Source organism: Bos indicus, chromosome 22 (assembly GCF_029378745.1).
Source record: "Bos indicus isolate NIAB-ARS_2022 breed Sahiwal x Tharparkar chromosome 22, NIAB-ARS_B.indTharparkar_mat_pri_1.0, whole genome shotgun sequence".
Taxonomy (NCBI): Eukaryota; Metazoa; Chordata; class Mammalia; order Artiodactyla; family Bovidae; genus Bos; species Bos indicus.
This window is the reverse complement of record NC_091781.1, coordinates 10,552,764-10,575,270: the sequence shown is the minus strand read 5'-3', so window position 1 is coordinate 10,575,270 and position 22,507 is coordinate 10,552,764. Positions and strand designations below refer to the sequence as shown.

Below are 22,507 nucleotides of genomic sequence, written 5' to 3'. Positions count from 1 at the left end.
TGTGACCCCTACAATTCATATGTTGAAATCCTAACCCCTAGTGTGACTGTATTTGGAGATGAGGCCTCTAAGGGAGTAATTAGGGTTATTTGAGGTTATAAGGGTGGAGTCCTGATCTAATAGGATTCCTTATAAGAACTGACAGCAGATAGGGAAGGAAGAGAGCTTCACCAGTAGCCCAATTGACTGGAGCCCTGATGGTGAACTTCTCGCCTCCAAAACTATGAGAAAATAAATTTCTGTTCTTTAAGCCACCCAATCTATGGCATTTCATTATGGCAGCCTGAGCTGACTAATATATACATACTGTGTGTATCTTATGCATAATAGCACCGAAGACCTGGATAAAGAAATATGCTCGTTTACTGTGACACTAGACAGTTACTGTTCCATTTCTCAACATAAAACTCAATTTCTTTATCCAGGTGCTGGTTATACAAGTGTGGGCTTCCCTGGTGGCTCAGACCGTAAAGCGTCTGCCTACAACACAGGAGACCCGGGTTTGATCCCTGGGTCGGGAAGATCCCCTGGAGAAGGAAACAGCAAACCACTCTAGTACTCTTGCCTGGAAAATCCCATAGATGGAGGAGTTTGGTAGGCTACAGTCCATGGGGTTGCAAAGAGTCGGACATGACTGAGTGACTTCACTTTCTTTCTTTTCTTTATACAAGTGTGTTATCTTGTGAAAATTATGCACTTTTAAAAACTATATGATATACTTTAATAAATGCTAACTTAAAAATATAAAGCTTGAACACCTGGTCAATCCTGTTCATTTTGTCACATGTATAATTTAGTAGAAAGCAAAGAAAATACAGAACTAAGCCACAGCTTACTTTTCCAGGAGCTGCTGAGCAGAAATGCAGAACAGCAGCCTCTGCAATTCTAGCTGTCTCCTTCCACCTGGAAGACATCCTACCAGGAGGCATCAGGAGGTCTGATGTTTCTAGAGTCCTTATCAGCTGTTAACCCCATCTGTTTCCACTTCATCTTTGGAACATCAGTTAGGCTGAAGGCTCAAGGAGGCTCCTCTAGGTCATGTATAAAACTTGTGTGTCATACAACTACGGGCATGTGGGCATACATATTATATACACATGTATCAGTGCCCACAACCCTGACTGCCCACTCGTGCTCTGACCTCTATCTGTCCACGTCAGTGAAACTGTCAACTCAGCTGGTAAAGGTGGAGAGGTCAGAACCATCAACCAGGAAATTGCTGGGCATGTGATATACATACTTGCAATAATACATCCTTCATCTTCTTCTGCCCCTTCTCCTCATGACACTGTGTTCAAGGAACTCTTGACTCAGCACCAGGCCACCACTCAAGTGTAAGGAGGGTGACTGGCCAAGCCACTTCAGAAGAGCAAGATAGGGACTTCCCTGGTGGACCAGTGGATACGACTTGGTGCTTCCACTACAGGGGGCACAGGTTTGATCCCTGGTTGGGGAAGTAAGATCCCACAAACCTCATGGTCAGGGATAAAAACAAAAAGAAGAGCAAGATAACACCTCCCCAAGGAGCAACGGAAAGGCAGGGCTTGGGGATGGGGAAAAGGAAGGAAGAGAATAAAACCACCTACTTTTCTACTGCCATAGCAGCTTCTTCAAACAGCTCCTCTTGGCAGTACATTTTGAGGGCTAGATCAAATTCCTGAATCTGCTCAAAGCATCGGGAAGCATCTTTGTAACACTGACTTCGCTTATAGAAATAGGCGGCATCTCTTACCTAGGACAGAGTAAAATTTTATTCAGTATATTTATAACAATTTTTCATCTTAAAAGTAAACCAGGGGAGGGAGGAGGGAGGAGGGTTCAGGATGGGGAACACATGTATACCTGTGGCGGATTCATTTTGATATTTGGCAAAACTAATACAATTATGCAAAGTTTAAAAATAAAATAAAATTAGAAAAAAAAAAAAGGAAAAAAAAAAAAGTAAACCAAAACCATGAATAATAAAGAGGATGTTTGTAAGTCTGGAATCTGTTAGAATCCAGTGAAAAACACTAAAACCTAGGTAATTTAGGAAAACTAATTCTTTTCATGAAGAAAAATAAAGTGAAATATCAACCTCACACCATACACAAATAGAAGCCCCAGGTGGTTAAAGGTCTAAGTGAGAAAGCTATTGAAGGAGTGTGTGTGTGTGCGTGTGTGTGTGTGTGTGTCTCAGTCGATACTATTACTACCAAGTTACTTCAGTCGTGTCCGACTCTGTGCAACCCCATAGACGGCAGCCCACCAGGCTCCCCCGTCCCTGGGATTCTCCAGGCAAGAACACTGGAGTGGGTTGCCATTTAAGTCCTATCTAACTCTTTATTATCCCATAGACTGTAGCCCTCCAGGCTCTCTGTCCATGGAATTCTCTAGGCAAGAATACTGGAGTGGGTTGCTGGTTCCTCCTCCAGGGGATCTTCCTGACCCAGGGATCGAACCCAAGTCTCCTGCATTGCAGTCAGATTCTTAACTGTCTCAGCCACCAGGAAAGCTACATTGGAGGAGAATGTATGAGAATATCTCTGACTTTGAGGTCAAGAAAGTCTTCAACAAAACTCAAACCACACAAACTTCGGGGGAGATATTGATGGATCTGATTACAGTTGACAATACAGATTTGACCTACATGGGTCGACTTATACACAGATTCTTTTTTTCAGTAATAAATACTACAGTCCTACATGGTCTGCAGTTGGTTGAATTCCTGCTGTGGAACTGAGGACACAGAGGAACCTCAGATACAGAGGGACAAGTATAAACCACACATGGATTTTCAGCTGTGTGGAGGGTCAGAGCAACACCGACACTGTTTAAGGGTCAACTGTACATCTAAACTGTTCAGCTGAGGGCGTGTGAAACGCAGTTAACAGAGAGAATGGAAGCATTATATCTAGACCAGCACTGTCACAGGGAGCCTTTTGTGAATGTGGAAATGTTCTATATCGGTTTATCCATCTATCTGTCCAATTCTGTATCCACTAGACACATGTGGAGGCTTCCCTGGTGGCTCAGACGGTAAAGAATCCGCCTGCAATGGGGGAGACCTGGGTTCGATTCCTGGGTTGGGAAGATCCCCTGGAGAAGGTTACTCACGCCAGTATTCTTGCCTGGAGAATTCCACAGACAGAGGAGGCTACAGTCCATGGGGTTGCAAAGAGTCAGACACGACTGAGCGACTAAGCACACACACACATGTGAACAGTGGGCACGGGAATGTGTGGACAGTGCAAACAAGGGGCTGGATTTTTACGTTTCACTTAGTTAATTTTAATACAAATTGCCACATGTGGCCGCTGGTTACTATACAAGAGTAGGCAGGTCTAGAACATAAGATGGATTCCTGCAAATATAAGAAAAAGACGTTCAGGAAAACTAGACAAAGGTCGTGAACTGGCAATTTGCAGTGGAGGAACCTTGAATCCCACTGACTTGGCTCTCCCAACATTTCTTGGACTGGACAGGAGCTCTTAGCACCTGCACCACCGGGAGGGCAATAGAAGCCGCAACATCTGAGCCTAAGCCACTACTCGACCCTCCTAACTGGTCTTTCTGTTTCTACTCTCACTGCCTACTGAGCTCTCTTATTCCAATAAGTTGTTTCACATCATTCCTCCAATCAGTACTTTCACTGGCTCCCCTCATGCCCGAACAAATCCAGCCCCTATCATGGACCTGCAATCTACTCCAGTATTCTTGCCTGGAGGATCCCATGGACAGAGGAGCCTGGTGGGCTACAGTCCATAGGGTCGCATGGAGTCAGACACGACTGACACGACTGAAGTGACTTAGCAAGCATTCATATCATGGACTGGGGATTCCCATGTGATGCCAATGCAGGACACGAAAGAGACGCAGCTCCCTGGGTTGGAGAGGTCCCCCTGGTGTAGGAAGTGGCAACCCACTCCAGTATCCTTGCCTCGGAAATTCCATGCACAGAGAAGCCTCAAGGGCTACAGTTACCGGACGCGACTCAGCACACCATGAACCACGGGATCCTACCTGATTCATTCTAGCCATCGTCTCTGGCTCATTTTACCATTTTGACCCCACTCCCTCTGCTCTGGTCAAACTGGCTTCCTTGCTGTTTTTCAAACTCGATCACACTCTCCCACCTTGGGGGCTTTTGTCTGCGACGCCCTCCAGCTATCGTGATCTCTGTGCAAAAGTCAGCTCCCTGACCCTGCCTCCATCTCAAACAGCAACACCATGAGACTTCTCTGGGGGTCCAATGGTTAAGACTTTGCCTTCCAATGCAAGCGGTGGGGGGAGGGCGGGTTCTATCCCTGGTTGGGGAGCTAAGACCCCACATGCCTCAAAGCCAAAAAACCCAAACATAAAACAGAAACGATGTTGTAACAAATTCAATAAAGATTTTAAAAGCAGTCCACATTTAAAAAAAAAAACCAACCAACACTTGACATCCTCTGTCCCCTCTGCCAGCCCTCATCCCTGCAGACATCTTCTGCACTACTGGCTCTGTCATCTCCCTCCCACGCCAGAAAGGGAAACAACAAAGGCAGACGCCCCTGCTCTGCTGCCTGCTGGTCGCCAAGCACCCACAGTACTGGGTGGGAACAGGGGGTCTACTTATTTGTTGAATATTTCATTTCCTAACTTGACTGGCTGCATTTGAATTCCAAAGAGAAAACAGAATCAAAATGGGACCAAAAAATGCAATATGCTAGGCCCTCTAATAAACCTCACTGGGTTTTATTTAACAAGAGAAGCGACACAAAATGCCAAAATATGAACAAGATTCAGGTGTGCATTTTTGCTACATCCAGAGATCTCACAGACCAGGGAACTCCCAGACCCATCTTCATAATCTCCATATTCATAACCTCTAGCCACCTTTTTCCTCTCCTCAACAAGGCTGACTACTCAGAAGGAAACCCCTGGGGTGAACACAGGCCCCCTTAGGTGCAAGCGTGCACCCAACTGGATCGAGAGAGAGGAGGGCTGACTGTTTTAAGCAGGCCCCCAAGTGGGTCTCTGGGCTCCACCACCCAGAGCAAGGGCCCTGAGCAGTTGCCAGGGAAACCGCGTTGCTCTTTAGAGATGTAGCAAGCAGGCAAGGCAGAGGAATCCCTAAAAGGAAACCTTCTGCTCCCATGGCCCTCCTCACACACCCTCTCCCCAGGATCAGCACGTTTGGGGGCAGGGAACAGAGAGGCCGTTTGGCCTAGGGATTTTGCAAAAGGTGGTCCATTTGTATTGTGCTGGCTAGTTTGCTGGATGACCACAAGAGGTCTGATGCTGGCTGAGGGTTGAACAAACATCCTTCCGGGGAGGGGCTTGTGCAAAGAAAGGGACCAGACTCTTCCCCGGATGGGGCTCAGAGATGCTGGAATGTGCTAGGGAGAGAAGACAGGAGGAGGTGGCCCCAGTGGTCAACCCTGGGGACGTGAGGAAGGCTGGCAGGTGTGCTTCCAGGACCAGGGTGGCCTCCACATCTTGAAGGGACTGGGGTCGTAGAAAGGGACACAGGCTGGACATCTGCCCTCCTGGACCCCATCTCATTTTCAGAGGCGGAGCTCGTTAGCCTCGGGGAGGCAAGATGAGCAGACAAGGACGGGGTCTCTGGCTCAGCCAGCACGGGCGCTGCCAGGCAAACAGGGAAAAGCGGCCGGTTCAGGTCTTTCCCTTGCAGCTGCCACCGCTTAGGGCCCCAGGGGCTGGTGCCTTGGAGGCTGGAGGCTGGGAGACGAAGATGGAGAGTTTGGAAACCATCTAGCTCTGAAATCTTACTATCCAAACTTCCTACCCACACTGAAATCCCCGTTCCACCCCGCTTCTCCCACATCCTAATGAGTCACACCCCATAGTACACATGGGGCGAGGCAGGCAGCCGTGGGAGGGGGGAGGGTCTTACCTTTTCTGACACTGACTGGGGGCCACACTTCAAACTTCCCAGTAGGTACCATCCCCACCCCGCCCAAAGCCTTGGTTCAGGAGTTCCTGCAGTTCACATACAGACACGGACACTCCGCTCCCTACTGGAGGGTCAATAATGCTCAATGCAGGCAGAAACACAGCACCCGTGGTAAGGACCAGATGGCCGCACGTCCAACCCGCCACAACAGGTACAGTAAAATGAACTGCTTCGTATTATTCACAGTAGCCAAGACACGGGAACGACCTAAGTGTCCATCCACAGATGACCGAACAAAGATATGGTCCATACACACAATGGAATACTGTTCAACCACAAAAAAAGAAAGAAACTCTGCCACTGGCAGAAACATGGATGGACTTGGGGACATTATGGTAAGTGAAAAAAAAGTCAGAAAAATACTGTATGATATCACTTACATGTGAAATCTAAAAAATACAACAAACCAGTGAATAAAACATAAAAGACGACTTACGGATCTGGTGAACAAAAGAGTGGTTACCAGTCTGGGGGGAGGGGCAAGAGAGAAGAGAGTGTTAATAGCGTTAAGAGGTATAAAGTATTAGGTATAAAATGAGCCACAGGATATTTTGTACAATATGGGGAATAGAGCTAGTACTTTATAATGACTATAAATAGAGTATAACCTTTAAAAATTGGGAATCACTACACTGTGCATTGTTAACATTAATATTACTGCACTTCAGCTATACGTCAATAAAAAACTTCTTAATTTTAAATGAACTGCTTCATGTACAGGATTTGACTAGTTAATAATATTGTACTGTATATGTGAAAGTTGATGACAGAGTAGATCTTTAAAAAATTTTTTATTGTAATATAGTTTATTTATAATATTATATTAGCTTCAGGTGTAAATTCTTGAATTTGATATTTTTACAGATTACACACCATACAGAGCTACTGTAAAGTATTGGCTACACTCCCTGTGCTGTACATTATATATTGTAACTTACTTATTTTATACCTGGTAGTCTGTGCCTCTTCGGAGAAGGCAATGGCACCCTACTCTAGTACTCGTGCCTGGAAAATCCCATGGACGGAGGAGCCTGGTGGGCTGCCGTCTCTGGGGTCGCACAGAGTCAGACACGACTGAAGCGACTTAGCAGCAGTAGTAGCAGTCTGTGCCTCTCAATCCTCTTCACCTATTTTCCCACTCCTCTCTGGTAACCACTGGTTTGTTCTCCACACCTGCGATTCTGTTCTTGTTTCGTTCTATTTGTTTATTTTTCAGCTCCCACATACAAATGAAGGTGATCTTAGGTTTTCTCGTCGTAAGAAAACCAGACTGTCACTATGTGTGGTGACGGACATTCACTAAACTTACGGCCATGATCATGTGTAATGTATCTTTGTGTCGAATCGTTACATTTGTACAATTAAAACCAATATAATGATATACATCAATTATATCTCAATAACAAGGAGGACAGATGAATCTCTAAGAAAATCATCACCACTCGGATGTCAGAGCAATGCCAAATGGCCATAAAAATCTCTAAGTGCCTACCCTCGCCCTGGGAGTTCATCTCATTGTAGACAACAGCAGTCTGTGCTGTGCATGGCTGACCATGCTGACAGTCCTGTGTCCTGGACCTCCAGGTCTCTCCACTGGCGCTTCTAGAATGATGGACATGTTCCATCACAGCATGCAATGAGATGTGGCTTGCGAGACCTCAGAACTGAATTTTTGACTTTATTACACTTTAATTAACTTAAATGTTTCATTAGGTAGCCACTTGTGGCTAGCAGCTGCCAGACTGGTCCCTGCAGACCTAGAGTAAGGGCTGTGGGACACAGAGAAACCACCATGTATGAGCCAGACCGTCCACCCAGGCTGACTCCAGACTGAACACAGAGAAAGAGAAGGCAGGACTCTTTGAAACCCGTTTTCCCTTATGTGAACATGTGGCCTCCCTGTGGTTAATAACAGGTCACAAACGCTCGTAGAGACATGGACACACAAACACACACATACACAGTCCTTGGAACCATCTAATCTTTGAGCAAATGGAGAAAGAAGGGCCACCCACAGAGTCAACACAGCCAACCTCTCTCTCTTGGGAGGACAGGAGCCCTCCCTGATACAGGAGGAAGGAGGCTGCAGCCCCCCCTCCACTTGCCCAGTGGAGCCCAGTTCTCCCAGGAGCAGCTGCGGGCCGGGCGTACCTTTCCCAGCCGCTCGCAGAGCTGGGCACACAGCTGGAACTCCTTGGCATAACTCAGACACTTAAGGCACAGCTTTGGCTCCTTGCACTCCAAATAGGTCTTAGCCAGCTCCAAATACTCCACCTGCTTTTCCCTGGGAGGGGGAAACAAAACAGAGTTTCATGGGCTATGACACCAATAAACTGAACTGGCAGCTCCCATCAGAGCAAACCTGAAATGACACCGAGACTCTTTGTTTTAAAATTTTATTTATTTTTAACTGAAAGATAATTGCTTTATAATATTGGTAAATTCATCAACATGAATTAGCCATAGATGAGCATATGTCTCCTCCCTCTTGTGCTTCTCTGCCACGTCCCACCTTTCCCCATCACTTTGGGTTACAGACCCCCAGTTTGAGTTCCCTGAGTCATACAGCAAATTTCCATTGGCTATGTTTTACATATGGCGGTGTATATGTTTCCATGCTGCTCTCTCCATCTCACCCTCTCCTTCCTCCCCCTGCCCTTGTCCATAAGTCTGTTCTCTATGTCTGCGTGTCTATTCCTGCCCTGCAAATAGGTTCATCAGGACCATCTTTCTAGATTCTGTATATAGGTGTTAATATATGGTATTTGCTTTTCTCTTTCTGACTTACTTCACTCTGTATAACAGGCTCTAGGTTCATCCACCTCATTAGGGCTTCCCTCACAGCTCAGTTGGTTAAAAAATCTGCCTGCAGTGCAGGAGACCCCTGTTGGATTCCTGGGTTGGGAAGATCCCCTGGAGAAGAGATAGGCTACCCACTCCAATATTCTTGGGCTTCCCTTATGGCTCAGCCAACAAAGAATCTGCCTGTAATGCGGGATACCTGGGTTCGATCTCTGGGTTGGGAAGATTCCCTGGAGAAGGGAAAGGCTACCCACTCCAGTATTCTGGCCTGGAGAATCCCATGAACTGTATACCCATGGGGTTGCAATGAGTTGGACATGACTGAGCGACTTTCACTTTTCATCCACCTCATTAGAACTGACTCAAATGCGTTCCTTTTTATGGCTGAGTAGTATCCAGCATATATGTACCACAGCTTCTTTAGCTATTCACCTGTTAATGAACATCTAGGGACCATTGTTAAAGTCTTTATTGAATTTGTTACAGTATTGCTTCTGTTTTATATTTTGGCTTTTGGCTTCAAGGCATGTGGGATCAGACCTGTACAACCTGCATGGGAAGGCAGAGTCTTAACCACTGGACCGCCAGAGAAGTCCCCCTGTCCCCCCAGGACTCTTACTTGAGGCTGACTTTCTTGGATTTCATGTTCAGGGCAGTGTTGTGGGCCAGAGCCAGCTTCTCCTTCTCAAGCGCCCCTCCCTTTTGGTAACATTTGGCAGCAACCTGGAATAGACCAAAGGTTTCTATTCCCAGCAAGGTCATGGAGAGGACACAGGAATAAGAGTTAAAGCGTGAGTTGTTCCATGTTGGCACAAAGCCCTGGGTCTCACTGCAGCTGAATTCAAGAGGAGGGGCAGGAAGATGCTGACATGTTGAAGAAAACAGCCACAGAAGATAAAGCCCAACAGAGTTCGCAGTTAACACTTCGGACTCAAAGCTTCTTTTTGGAAACACCCAGAAGCCATGGGAAAGGCACTTCAGACATGTTTTTACAGGTCACCATAACAACACTCTCATCTAATCTTCAACAGCCACACAGGAGACGTTTCATCCTTCTCACTGTATTTGATAGCATCCTCAGGTCAAGGACATGAACAAACTGGCCCGAGGTCACCCAGCGGCTTTTCTGGGTTCAACACAGGTCCCCTCTAGTCGGTAACAACCAGGGCTAGTGGGCAGGGTGGGAGGAGCAGGGGTAGAAATGGGGACAGAGCTGGTGTCCCAACACACATCCCAGAAAATGACTGACCAGAGCTTTGTCACATGCAGACCTGGGTGGAGCAAATGGAAAGTGGCAGATCTCTGTCCCAGGGGAGTTGGCCTGTGTCCCGCCGGCAGAAAGCTGCTGACACCGTGCCTCCAAGGCAGAAGGTCACATTCTGCCCAGCATGTAGAGATTAGGTCTCAGGATGGGTGAGGGAAGGATTAAGTGGAACTTACTGATGTCCTGGAGAGGACATCATCTCTCCCCCTACTCTCCCCCAGACTCTCTGTCCCAGACTCCCCAGTCCTGTGGGCCTGCTCTTATTCCTGACCCGTGCTATGCTCCTTTCTGCTACAGGGCCTTTGCACACATTCTTCCCTCTGATCGAAATGCTCTTCCATCCCTCCTCTGCCTGGTTAACTTCATGTATCCTACAGGTCCCAGCTCAAGGCTCCCCTCAAAGCAGCCTTCCCTGGCTTCTCCATGCAGAACAGGTGGTTCTGAAGGCAGCTGGTCATTCATCTATGACACAGGGGACAGCCAGCACAATGCCCTCTTCTGTACATCTGTCATGCCTACCGTCACATCCCCCTGACCTAAACACAATGCAGGGCTCACTGTTCAACAGGAATATGATCAGTGAATGAATCGCAAGGGGTTTCCATTTGTACGGTGGTTCTGGGACACTTGCTGACATGCAGCCAAAATCAGTATGCCTCCTGAGTCCCAAAGCCCTTGTGCAGAGCCAAAATAAACTCAGGTGAGCAGGAGGCTTTTTATAACAGTCTCATCCGTGCCGCTCCCCTTGAAGGATTTTAGAGGCAAACATTCAGAAGGTATTTTCAAAGGGATAAAGAATTATTGGAAATCCATGGGCAACATGTATAACACCAGCCGTGTTCTGCAGGGAGGAAGGGAAAGAGTGAATATAGTTTTCCTATTTCATACCCACTACCCACTGCTCACACAGTCCCTCCATATCCCTTATCTGAAAAAAAATAATCTTGGTTTTATAACAACAGCCAGGTGCTTAATGTTCCTTGCCAATTACAAGAAGGATGGGCAAAGAATACAGTTCGGGGCTCAGTCAACTTCTGCAGCTGCAGGTTTATGGAAATCCTATCCTGACACAGCCAAACACACAACAGTGCAACCTGCCTTCTCCTCCCTCACGCCTGATGGCAGGGGTGGCCACAGGCTTGCACCCTTCCCATCCCTCTTACGGAGCAGCTCTACAGCTTCTCCCCTGGGGAGTGCAGCCTGTTCCCCGTTCCTCCCGATAGAAGGAATCCTCAGCAGGCAGAGACGGGGACCCTCCCTCTTCCTATAATCACCTGCTGGTACTTGGTCAAAATGAAAAGCTGTCCTGACTGTACAGGGGGAGAGGAGGACAGGGAGCTTTCTGCACGGTAGGTGACCTGATGTTACAGAAGCAAGAGCAGCACCAGAAACATGACCTGTGATCCCCCTGTCCTGGTGACAAATGCAGTGATGAGAGACCGGCTGGTGAGGCCCGATGAGGCCCCGGGACACGCAGACTCACCACTTACCTTCCAGCACTGGTGTTTAGCGTAGTAATCTCCTTGTGCGATCCACTCCCCAGGGGTCGAGGTCTTAACAAACATGCTATCATCAAGGTCTAAAAGGAAAGAGAAACGTGGGTTTGCCTCTCTGCAGATTCCTTCACTGAAACCTGTTGTTAAGGGCTCAATTTTGTTGTGACAAATTTCAAGCGTTGATGCCCTAAACTTTGTCGCTTGGAGTTTGACTATATTTGGAGACAGAGTCTTTAAAGAGGTGGTTAAGGTAAAAGGTCATGTGGGCGGGCCCTGATCCAATCTGATGGGCATCCTTAAAAGAAAAAGGGCGGGCTTCCCAGGTGGCACAGTGGTAAAGAATCTGCCTGCAATGCAGGAGACGTAAGAGGTACAGGTTCCATCCCTGGGTCAGAAAGATCCCCTGGAGAAGCACATGGCAACCCACTCCAGTATTCTTGCCTGGAGAATCTCATGGACAGAGGAGCCTGGCATGCTATGGTCCAATCAGCTCAGTTCAGTCACTTTGTCATGTCTGACTCTTTGCAACCCCATGGACTGCAGCACACCAGGTTTCCCTGTCCATCACCAACTCCTGAAGTTGCTCAAACTCATGTCCATCCAGTCGGTGATGCCATCCAGCCATCTCATCCTCTGTCGTCCCCTTCTCCTCCTGCCTTCAATCTTTCCCAGCATCAGGGACTTTTCCAATGAGTCAGTTCTTCGCATCAGGTGGCCAAAGGATTGGAGTTCCAGCATTAGTCCTTCCCATGGATATTCAGGACTGATTTCCTTTAGTATTGCCTGGTTTGATCTCCTTGCAGTCCAAGGGACTCTCAAGAGTCTTCTCCAACACCACATGTCAAAAGCATCAATTCTTCAGTTCTCGGCTTTCTTTATGGTCCAAATCTCACATCCATCCATGACTACTGGAAAAACCATAGCTTTGACTAGATGGACCTTTGTCAGCAAAGTAATGTCTCTGCTTTTGAATATGCTGTCTAGGTTGGTCATAGTTTTTCTTCCAAGGAGCAAGCATCTTTTAATTTCATGGCTGCAGTCAAGCTGCAGCCCAAGAAAATAAGGGCTACGGTCCACAGGGTTGCAAACTCAAGTGTGACATGGAAATCACAGAAGTGACTAAGCATAAGAAGGGCATCCTTATAGGAACTTCGCTGGCAATCTAGTGCTGAAGACTCTCAGCTTCCACTGCAGTGGGCACGGGTCTGATCCCTGGTCAGGGAACTAAGATCCTGCATGCCGCGTGGTGTGGCCAAAAAAATAGGAAAGAAAAGAGAGATTAACACATACAAAGAGACACCAGGAGCTGACACAGAGGAAAGACAGTAGACAGCCAAGAAGAGAGGCCTCAGAAGAAGCCAAACCACTAGCAGCTTGATTGATCTTAGACTTCTAGCCTCCAGAACCGAGACAATAATTTCTGTTGTGTAAGCCGCCCAGCCTGCGGTACTTTGTTGGGACAGCTGGAACAGATGAACACCTGTGCTGTCTGTCTAGCGGTCATGTAACATGGAGTTTAGCTTACCAAGCCAGGTCATGGAGGGTTTGGGGAGAAGGAGGTGGGGGTGAGAAAGGATACTCTTTGTTTTTTGAACTGTGTTACCTTCCTTTCCTATGGCCATGAATCAGAAGACAGACAGTAATTTATAATTCCTCCTTGAAAACCCAAAGCCACATTGCTCTTGGCAAACTCCCATGCTGGGCTTTAGCAAGGGATAAGGTGACGGGATGTGACAGGATTTCCAAATGTGCACTTTGTCCTCATCACAGGAAGCAATCTGACACACTGTTTTTTTTTCCTGGCCATGTACCTTGTGGGATCTTAATTCCCTGACCAGGGACCGAACCTGGACCCTCAGCAGTGAAAGCGCAGAGTCCTAACCACCGGACCACCCAGGGATTCCCACAGTCTGACACATTCTTGTTGGTGGATACAGACGACTGCAACCACCTCATGTTGGTTCCGTCTATGAGCCTCAGCAGCTGGTGGTGACTGCACTGGCCCTCCCCTTTGGAGGACCTCCGAGCATCGTCAGCCAGGGATCGACACTCCCTGGGGCTTCCGAGCCACAGCTTCATGAAACACATGAAAGGCTGACTATCTGGCAAACGCCGGAGCCAAATCTGAGACTTCCAGGGCAATGGCTGTCAACTGAAGGAGCCAGGCAGACAGGTCCGCTTTGTCCAGAAGGTACACAAGCACATGCTAACCTTGCAGCCTGACCCTCCCTGGTGCCGTGCGCCGTGTGCAAAGCTGACTGTGCAGCATCCAGCTGTGACACCACGTGTACTGAGTGCCCAGGTGACACCTTATTCCCACAGCAAAGCCCTGCAGTAGCTCTGCATCTGGCCGGTGACCTCTGCCGGTGCACAGTGAAGAAGCCCCCCAACTGCAAGGTCACCACACTCATCCCCAGTTCCCCGCGTGGTGGAAACAGATGTCCTCAAAGACTTTACCCCGTGCAGCTCACAACTCACAATGAAGGCTGGATTTCTTGTATTCTTCATGCAGCCAAGAGATAAATAGCAATCCTTTTTCATTTTGAATTTTTTAAATTAAAAAATAAAAAATTGCTATCTTTGAAATAGATAACCAGTAAGGACCTGTTGTAAATCACAAGGAACTGTATTATTACACAATGACCTAAATGGAAAAAAGAAGTTGAAAAAGAACAGACACATGTGTAACAGAATCACTTTGCTGTACAGCTGAAACAAACATAACACGGTTTAACACCTCTACTCCAATATAAAATAAAAAGAATTTTAAAAATGGCCTATCTTGATGATCTCTTATAATGGGCACCAGATTGTGAGAATAAAAGTGAATATGAGCTGCCGGAAAGAATAAAAACCACCATGGTAGGCCAACCCACTCATTTTGCTTTTAGTAATAGTTGAGGAAGTGGAGGCCAAGGAGAGAAAGTGGGAGCTGAATTAATCCCTGTGGCTGTTCAGGTGGAGAGTTCTAACGAGAAGGCAGCTTACCCTCAAATCTTCGACTTTTCCCTTTACAGCACCACAGTCAGGTCCCAGAAACACAGTGTCTAACCCCAGTTCCCAACTGAGCCTTTGGCTGGAACGGGAAACAGTCTCCATAAAACTGGCTTACTGGTTTGTTGTGGAGCCTGGGACTTTCCTCCCATCTTTAGAGGAATTCACCCTGGCTTGGAGGAGCCAGCCTCCCCCCAAGAAAGAGAACAGTTTTCTTCTTCATGAGAGTTGATTATTTCTCTCCTAGTTATCCCATCAGGAGAACTTCATTCCATTTTTTAATTAGCTAGCTTTTGTAAATTATGAAAACAATACATGATAATGTTGGTCTAAAAAAAAAACCCGAACACTGCAAACAGCACAGAAGGGTATAATGGTGGAAAGTTAAAGAGGTCCATATCTAGTTAACAACCTCACCCCCACCAGTCCAACACCAGAGGAGCCACTCGGAACAGTTTCACCTTCAAGGACACTTAAGTCGTATCTAGTTTCTTACAATTACCAGTGGGGCTGTAATGAGCACTTTGGTGCATGTATTGTTATCTTGGAGCTTTTATATAAGAGTCTCTCTGGATGGATCCCTAGAAGTGGAGTTACTAGGTTTAAAAGTACATGCTTTCTTTATCTTAATAGATATTGCCAATCAGCTGCCCAAAAGCCCACAGAAATTTGTTTTCTTCCAATAAAGCCTATTTTCTCTAACCTTTGCCCATGACTCTCACCTTTAAAGGACAAATAAAAGTTCTTCCTGAAGGAGTCAACGCTCCCAATCTCATTACAACCCCACTCTCCCATGCACTTTAAAAATAAAGAGGAACACATTTCTCAGAAGAATATGGAAAAAAAGTGCTTTCCAAAAACTATAGCCTTTACACCTGGCCATAGAGCAGGTGAACAGTAACATGCTTTCTCGCCAACAACCAGAATATTTTGAGCGCTCACCTTTGTTTTCATCCGTTTTCACAACTTCAACAAATTTCCTCTTCATGAAATATTTGAACGCAGGAGCCCGCTTCTCTGGGTTTTCATCAAAGATCCAGAGGTTGACCCGAGCCCGGGTGATGGCCGTGTACAGCTGCTTCAGCTCCCCGTTGAGGAGCTAAAGACAAGACCGATGCAAAGACTTGAGTCTTCAGGCTACAGTACCAGGTGTCTCCCTTCAACGGGCTTACTCCCATTTTGGAGAAATATTCAAATAGTAAGTTTCACAAAGTACAGCTCAGACTTGAGCACATGTGGGGAACTCTCCGAGGCCACAGTACAGGGAAGCTCTAGCAAGGGGTACCCATAGTACACCCTTGCGCCTGCTGTGCTTGTCCATTTTGAAATAATTACAGACGCATAAGAAGTTACAAAGATACTATAGAGACGTCCCATGCATTTTTCACTCTGTTTACCCGAATGCTCACATCCCACCCAATGACTGTAACTTACTTTTTCAAATGTCTTTTCTTTATTTATTTGACTGTGCTGGGTGTTTGTTGTAGCACGTGGTGCCTTTAGTGGCAGCATGTGAGATCTAGTTCCTGACTAGGGATCAAACCCGGGCCCCCTGCGTTGGGAGCACAATCTTAGCCACTGGACCACCAGGGAAGCTCCTATCGGAACTTACCTTAAAAATCGGAGCAGTGAGAATTCCCTGGTAGTCCAGTGGTTAGGAGGCTTCTCTCGTGGTTCAGGGGTAAAGAACCTGCCTGCCAATGCAGGAGACTCGGATTTGATCACTTGGTCAGGAAGATCGCCTGGAGAAGGAAATGGCAACCTACTCCAGAATTCTTGCCTGGGAAATCCCATGGACAGAGAAGCCTGGCCGGCTACAGAGTTGGACACAACTGAGCGATGGAACAACTAGGGGTTAAGACTCTGAACTCTCAGTGCCAAGGGCCATGTGTTCAATCCCTCATTGGAGGACTAAGGTCCTGCTAAAACAACAGTGGCTTTGTGCCCACCCAGAGGCTTGTAAAGCTTGGCGGTGACTTAACAACATGTGCAGAGCCTTCCAGGTATTTACAGGAACAGCTGGATAACTGTTCTTCTGTTTGTTTTCTACTTTGTAGAAGACATAAAACTGAGCTAGTATCAATAGTTTCTCCCAAAGCTTTCACACTGGCTGGTTCGGTTTTCTGTCGTGTTGCCCTCACCCTTGACGCCTCTCGAGATCTCCGCAGAGCTTCTCATCTCTGGCCTCCTTCTGAGTGATGGAACTGGGATGCTCAGGGAAGCAGGGTCCCTTCACAACAAGGCTGGAAGACAGCAGTCTCCACTGACTACAGTCGTGGACTTCACTTCTGAGTTCCCCATTTCTGAACAGAGACGAGTTCCAAAGGTGAACAGAAGGTACTACCCTTCTGTGGTCCCTCCCATCAAGCCTGGCTGTCTGTTGAGAAGCAGGGCTCACCAGCACTGAGATGGCCTCCATTCCTATCCTGTCCTCCACGCCCTGGTGCTGACAGTCAGGAAGATTTGCAGCACAGACTCCACCTCTAACTCCATCTTCTCAGCCGAGCCCTGCTTACTGGCTCCCCATCAAACCAGTGTGTGGACCCCTGCCTGATACTCACCTTGTACATTTCTGGATTCATGGTGACAGCCCGGCCCTGGGAGGAGCTGCAATTGTCCAAGGGCACCTCAATCATCGGCTGGCTTTCCTCTCTGCACCCGGAGGATGAAGGAGTAAATGAAGAAATGATCTTCCATTCCTTGTAAGCCTGAACAACGAAGACAAATGCAAGACCAGCAGAAAACGTTTCCGTAGTATACACCCATCCTCCCTGGGCCTCACGGAGAACTCAGCCCCTTTGCCTGGCATAGGGGCCAGGCCTTCAGTACTATCTGGGAGGACAGGACTGTTGTATGGCCTCAGTTGGGGTCCGAGCCCAGGTAGCCCAGCCAGGGACCAGGGCAGTTACCGCAAAGACCCCAAGATGCTTGGCCCGGACAGCCAAGAAGCAAATACAAGTGCTCACTTCCAGGAGAAATGTTAGGGCCCGGAGCTTCCTATTGTTGAAAGTGTGCCCACACACAGAATGGAGAGAGGAAACCAGCGTCCTCACCTCTATTCACAATGTGTTTAAGAAATTCCACTTAGATTCAGTTTTTAAGACACATGTGTTGCTTAGCGTGGTACCCTCAGGGTCCATCCATATTGTCAAAAATGGCAAGCTATCAACTGCATAGTGACAAGTGGAAACTAATTTTTTTAAGGTTCATTTTATTTTTCATTTTTTGGCCATGCCCTCAAGGCATGTGAGCTCTTAGTTCCCCTACCAGGAATGGAACCCACACCCCCTGCATTGGAGGCACAGAGTTTTAATCACTAGTTGTGCCCAGAAAGTCCCAGAAACTAAATTTTTGGTGGTCAGTATGCTGTACAGTATGTACTAATAGAAGTAGAAATACAACTTTGCATATAATCAACTTATAAGCCAATGCTACCTCAATAAAAAATGTCTAAAAATATAAACACAAACTAATTTGTGTTAAGCTCTGGGTTTCATATGACTAAGAATCACAAATAACAAAGATTAATCACAAATAACAAATTAATAAAAATTTAATTACTGCTGTTACATGTGAATAGTTACCAATGTTTAGATGAGTAACAGAACAAAAATGTATTAATTCATAAATTATTTTTATATCTATTCTATAAAATATATAGTCTTGCCTTTATGTCAGCAAAATTACCAGCTGTGTTATAACTGGGGTGGGGGGGATGGCTTCCCACGTGGCAATAGCGGTAAAGAACCCACCTGCCAGTGCAGGAGACATAAGGGATACAGGTTTGGTCCCTGGGTTGGGAAGATCTTCTGGAAGAGGGCACGGCAACCCACTCCAGTATTCTTGCCTGGAGAAGCTCATGAACCGAGGAGCCTGGCAGGCTGCAGTCCATAGGGTCGCAAAGAGTCAGACATGACTAAAGTGACTTAGCATGTGTTATAATGGACTTTTCACATAATTGTTTTTCAGTAAATGACCAGGATTAAGAGACGTAATTGCATCCAAAGTGTAAATAATTTGAAATATTTTCACTGAAAAATATGAATGATAGGAAGTGTAGGAATAAAAAATTAAAATTATTTTCTTATGATTTAGAGAAAAAAAGACACATGCGACAAGATTCCCTAACCAAGTGATTCAATCAAGGATGGAACAAAGGAATTCCCTGGCAGTCCAGTGGTTAGGACGCCGTGCTTCCACTGCAGGGGGCCCAGGTTCGATCACTGATTGGTGAACTAAGATCCCACATGCCAAGCGGTGGGACCCAAAAAAAAAGGATGAAGCAAAATTCAGGAGCCATGGGGTACACTGTGCAAGGTGGACTCTGAAATCAGACTGAACAACTTATATCCCAATTTGTCCATTTATTATGTGACCCTGAAAAAAATGGCTCTTCTAGGTTTCATTTCCCTGTTCTGTAAAATGGGGATGAGAGAACTACCCACCTTTGTTGGAAAAATAAAAGGAGATAATCAATGTCAAGTGTCTATACAGTGGGTGATAAAGAGTCACATTTTAGCCAAATCAAAGCACAAAACCAAGGTGACTTGTAGACTAGAGTTTGCAAATATTTTTGGCTTTGTGGGCTATATGGCTTCTCTTGCAACTGTTCAACTCTGCTGTGCTGTGCTTAGTCCCTCAGTCGTGTTGACTCTTTGTGACACCATGGACTGTAGCCCGCCAGGCTCCTCTATCCAAGGGGATTCTCCAGGCAAGAATACTTGAGTGGGTTGCCGTGCCCTCCTCCAGGGGATCTTCCCAACTCAGGGATTGAACTCAGGTCTCCCACATTGCAGGCAGATTCTTTACCATCTGAGCCACCAGGGAAGCCCAAGAATACTAGAGTGGGTAGCCTATCCCTTTTCCAGGGGATCTTCCCAACCCAGGAATTGAACCTTGGTCTCCTACACTGCAGGTGGATTCTTTACCAGCTGAGCTTCCAGGGAAGCCCCAAAGGAGCCCTATTCAATAGTAAATGAATAGGCATGATGTAACACAATAAAATGCTATCCTTGACACTAAAATTGAATTTAACACAATTTTCACATGCCACAGAATATTATTTTCATTTTTTTCTTAACCATTTAAAAATGTAAAAATCTTTTTTAGCTCACTGAGCTGGGTTTGGCCCCCCACGCCGTGGTTTGCAGACCCTCGGGAGGCAAACCTGACTGGGTTACTCGCAGTATTTACAGCCAGGAATCCCCATGCAATTTCAGATTTCCTGCTTTACTGTGTCTGTAGGGAGTCGGTACTCAACTCTCCTATCCTTCAGTTTTTTTATAAAATGGTGATACCTGCCACCTATGCATCTTTTCAAGGATGATGGAGGTAGAGGCGTACAGTGCATCACCTCCTTTCAGTTCCTCTGTAATGAACTCTATAAATACTAAGTTAAATGCTTTAAACACTATTACATAAGAGTGGTTATGCTACTCACCAACTAGGGAATTAATCACCACGTTCTAAGAGATGCGAATCATGTAATCATTTAAGTAAATGGAAGCTGAAAAAAATTCTTCAAGACACATCTGTGAAATCTTTTCATCTTTGTAAAGCTGTTTACCCAACCTGTTTGCCAGAGGAAGCAGGCCAAGACCCACGTGCTGACATCTGAGGGGGTCTGGCGGCTGGCAGAGGTGCAGGCTGGCTGAACTTGGAAAGGCCAGAGGAGCACCTGTATTTCAAAACTGCTCGAAGGAGGTGCAGAAGCTGTTCATACAGCACACGACTAAGCTGCTGCCATGAATAAAACACATCTCACTCTCAAGACAGAGCCTCCGAGGAAGGAGTACGTGTATGGATGGCAAGAATGCAGGCTAGCAGCAATTTTGGTAATAACAAGAAGCATTTAGAAATCTTCCAGCTTCTTCTCTGGGGATTAATAATTGTGAAGGAAGAAGGCTTAGAATCTGCCAGCAAGGCTTCCTTTGCGGGGCTTTTTCTCTAGGTTGGTTTAGCAACCCTTCAAAGTTGTGGTTTTGAAAGTCCCTCCTGTCTTCGTTACACATGAGTTGGGGGGAAGGGGGTCCCCACTGGGGCAGAGTGTCAATGCCAAGCACCCCTCAAAGTCCCCACAGGAGGAGAATTCGGGGGTGGCTGGGAGGATGACTGCCCCTCCCCCAAGTGAGGCAGCAATCTTACAAGAGAAGGCCTTGACCTAACCATTCCTCGGTTCCTTTCTCATCTCAGAAGACAGCCCTAATGTCCACGTGGTTGAACAGGTAACAGTGAATTCTCTGAAGAGAAGAATCACAAGCAAGGGCAACAAGAAGCCCCCTACACACACACACACACACACACATACACACACACACACATACACACACACACACACACACACACACACACACTCACACACACAGGGTGTCTGCCAGACACACACTTCAGGGATGGAGAGGGGAGTTCTCCCCTGTATCAAACAACAAATACCCTTTAGCAGCCTTCTTTCTTTGAAAGAAACCCCACGTGAGCAGCCAGACCATGGACATGTGGGGACTTACGTGACTTCTGTCTTTCCTCCCTTTTGCCTGAAGCATCTCCTCTCGTTTGCTGACCGGCACCTTTTGGTCTCGTGGTTGTAAATAATAAACTAAAGGTGACCTCTGTGCTGGGAGTGCATGATTCCATTCTCTGGTATTTGGGAAGCCACATACCAGAAATCTTTCTAGAATTCTCATTCCATTGTGGGATGAAGTGGTGTTACCATAGGACTTAATTTGTAATTGTTTCAATTTCATGCAACTCACTGAGCCACTGATGGGAGTTTGGGGTTAAGGTATCCAGGATTTTGTCATTCCAGGATCAAGGTGAGAGACACAGAGTGGACCACAAGTTATGAGCCATAAGTCCGGATCTCGTGGAGCTTCTTACCAGCACAAGCATACAACTGGCACTTAATAAAGGACAGGAACAACAAAGTCTTACCCCTTCCTCTTTTAGAAGAGCCTCGGTCCAACCATGACCAATGGATGTATTATGAGAGAAAAAAGTTAGTCCTCAGAGATTAAAAGTGGTTCTAGGGTTAATGAGAGTGCATCTGATTTAATTAGCAAAAGTCAATAGAAAAGGAATGCACTTGAGCTACCGTAATGATATGTTCATTGTGGAAGATTCTGGAAGCTGATTTGCTTTGCATGCGGGGCATTAAAAGGAAAGGAGTACAATGGAAATATCATGAGATTTGGAACTCAAAGCATCTGAGTTCATCTCCGAGCTCTGCCACCTATATTAGGAATTCAGGCAACTTAACTTCCATGACCCTTGGTCTTACATGTAGAATGAAGGTCATAGAAATACACACACCCTCAGAGGGTTGGTGGAGGATAAAGTGAGATGATGTATTCAAAAAGCACTTTATAAACCGTAAAGCATCCATAGCAATATTAGTCATAATTATCATCAAGGCAAATGTGACATTTAAAAAAAAAGACAAGGAACAAAACCCAAAGGACCCCCTTTAAAGGGTTGTTTCTGGGGCAGATTTTAAGGAGTCGAAGCTAACAGTGCTCTTGATTTGAGTATGAAAACAGCCTCGGAAAGCATGCGCCATGTGCGATGGGAAATCTGCCACGGGGACCAGGGTGCAGCCAGCTAAGTCCCCACAGGAGACCCAGCAGCATGGTCAGCAGCCAGCCTGAGCTCCCACCAGAGACGGTGGTGAAGAGCATGCAGTGGCTGCAAAAGTGAGAACCACTGAGTTGGTGGCTCTATCCATAATGTACTGAGCTCGGGAAGAAAAACCATCACAAGGACTCAGGAGCCAAGTCAAAACAATGGGCCGGCACAGAGGTTACTGGGGGTCAGTCCACGGACTCTTGCACTGCCATCGTGGGCAAGGGCAGCAAGCAGTGGTGGCAAAGCCATGCCAGAAGGGCGCTCAGGCAGGGCGGCTGTTCTCGTCCCCTGCATCACCTGATCCCGTGGCAGGAACCAAAGCTCCTATGTCTTCCCGGAGTCGTCTCTCTACGAATGACCTTGCCCAGTTCTGTCCTCAGAGAGTGGACACTGCTAACC

General features: G+C 46.6%; 1 protein-coding gene across 4 annotated transcripts in view; it reads right to left on the bottom strand.

Annotated features, from left to right (window-relative positions):
• The window catches only part of TRANK1 (tetratricopeptide repeat and ankyrin repeat containing 1), a 97,297-nt gene that overhangs the window by 8,232 nt on the left and 66,558 nt on the right, over positions 1-22,507 (bottom strand). For all 4 annotated transcript variants that reach the window (XM_070776042.1, XM_019984445.2, XM_070776044.1 and 1 more), the window contains 6 exons: positions 17,053-17,199; positions 15,434-15,590; positions 11,492-11,580; positions 9,357-9,460; positions 8,087-8,219; positions 1,587-1,732 (listed from right to left, as the gene is read on the bottom strand). In XM_070776042.1, coding sequence (XP_070632143.1) covers positions 1,587-1,732; positions 8,087-8,219; positions 9,357-9,460; positions 11,492-11,580; positions 15,434-15,590; positions 17,053-17,199 — 776 coding nt within the window. The remainder of the gene's footprint in view (positions 1-1,586; positions 1,733-8,086; positions 8,220-9,356; positions 9,461-11,491; positions 11,581-15,433; positions 15,591-17,052; positions 17,200-22,507) is intronic.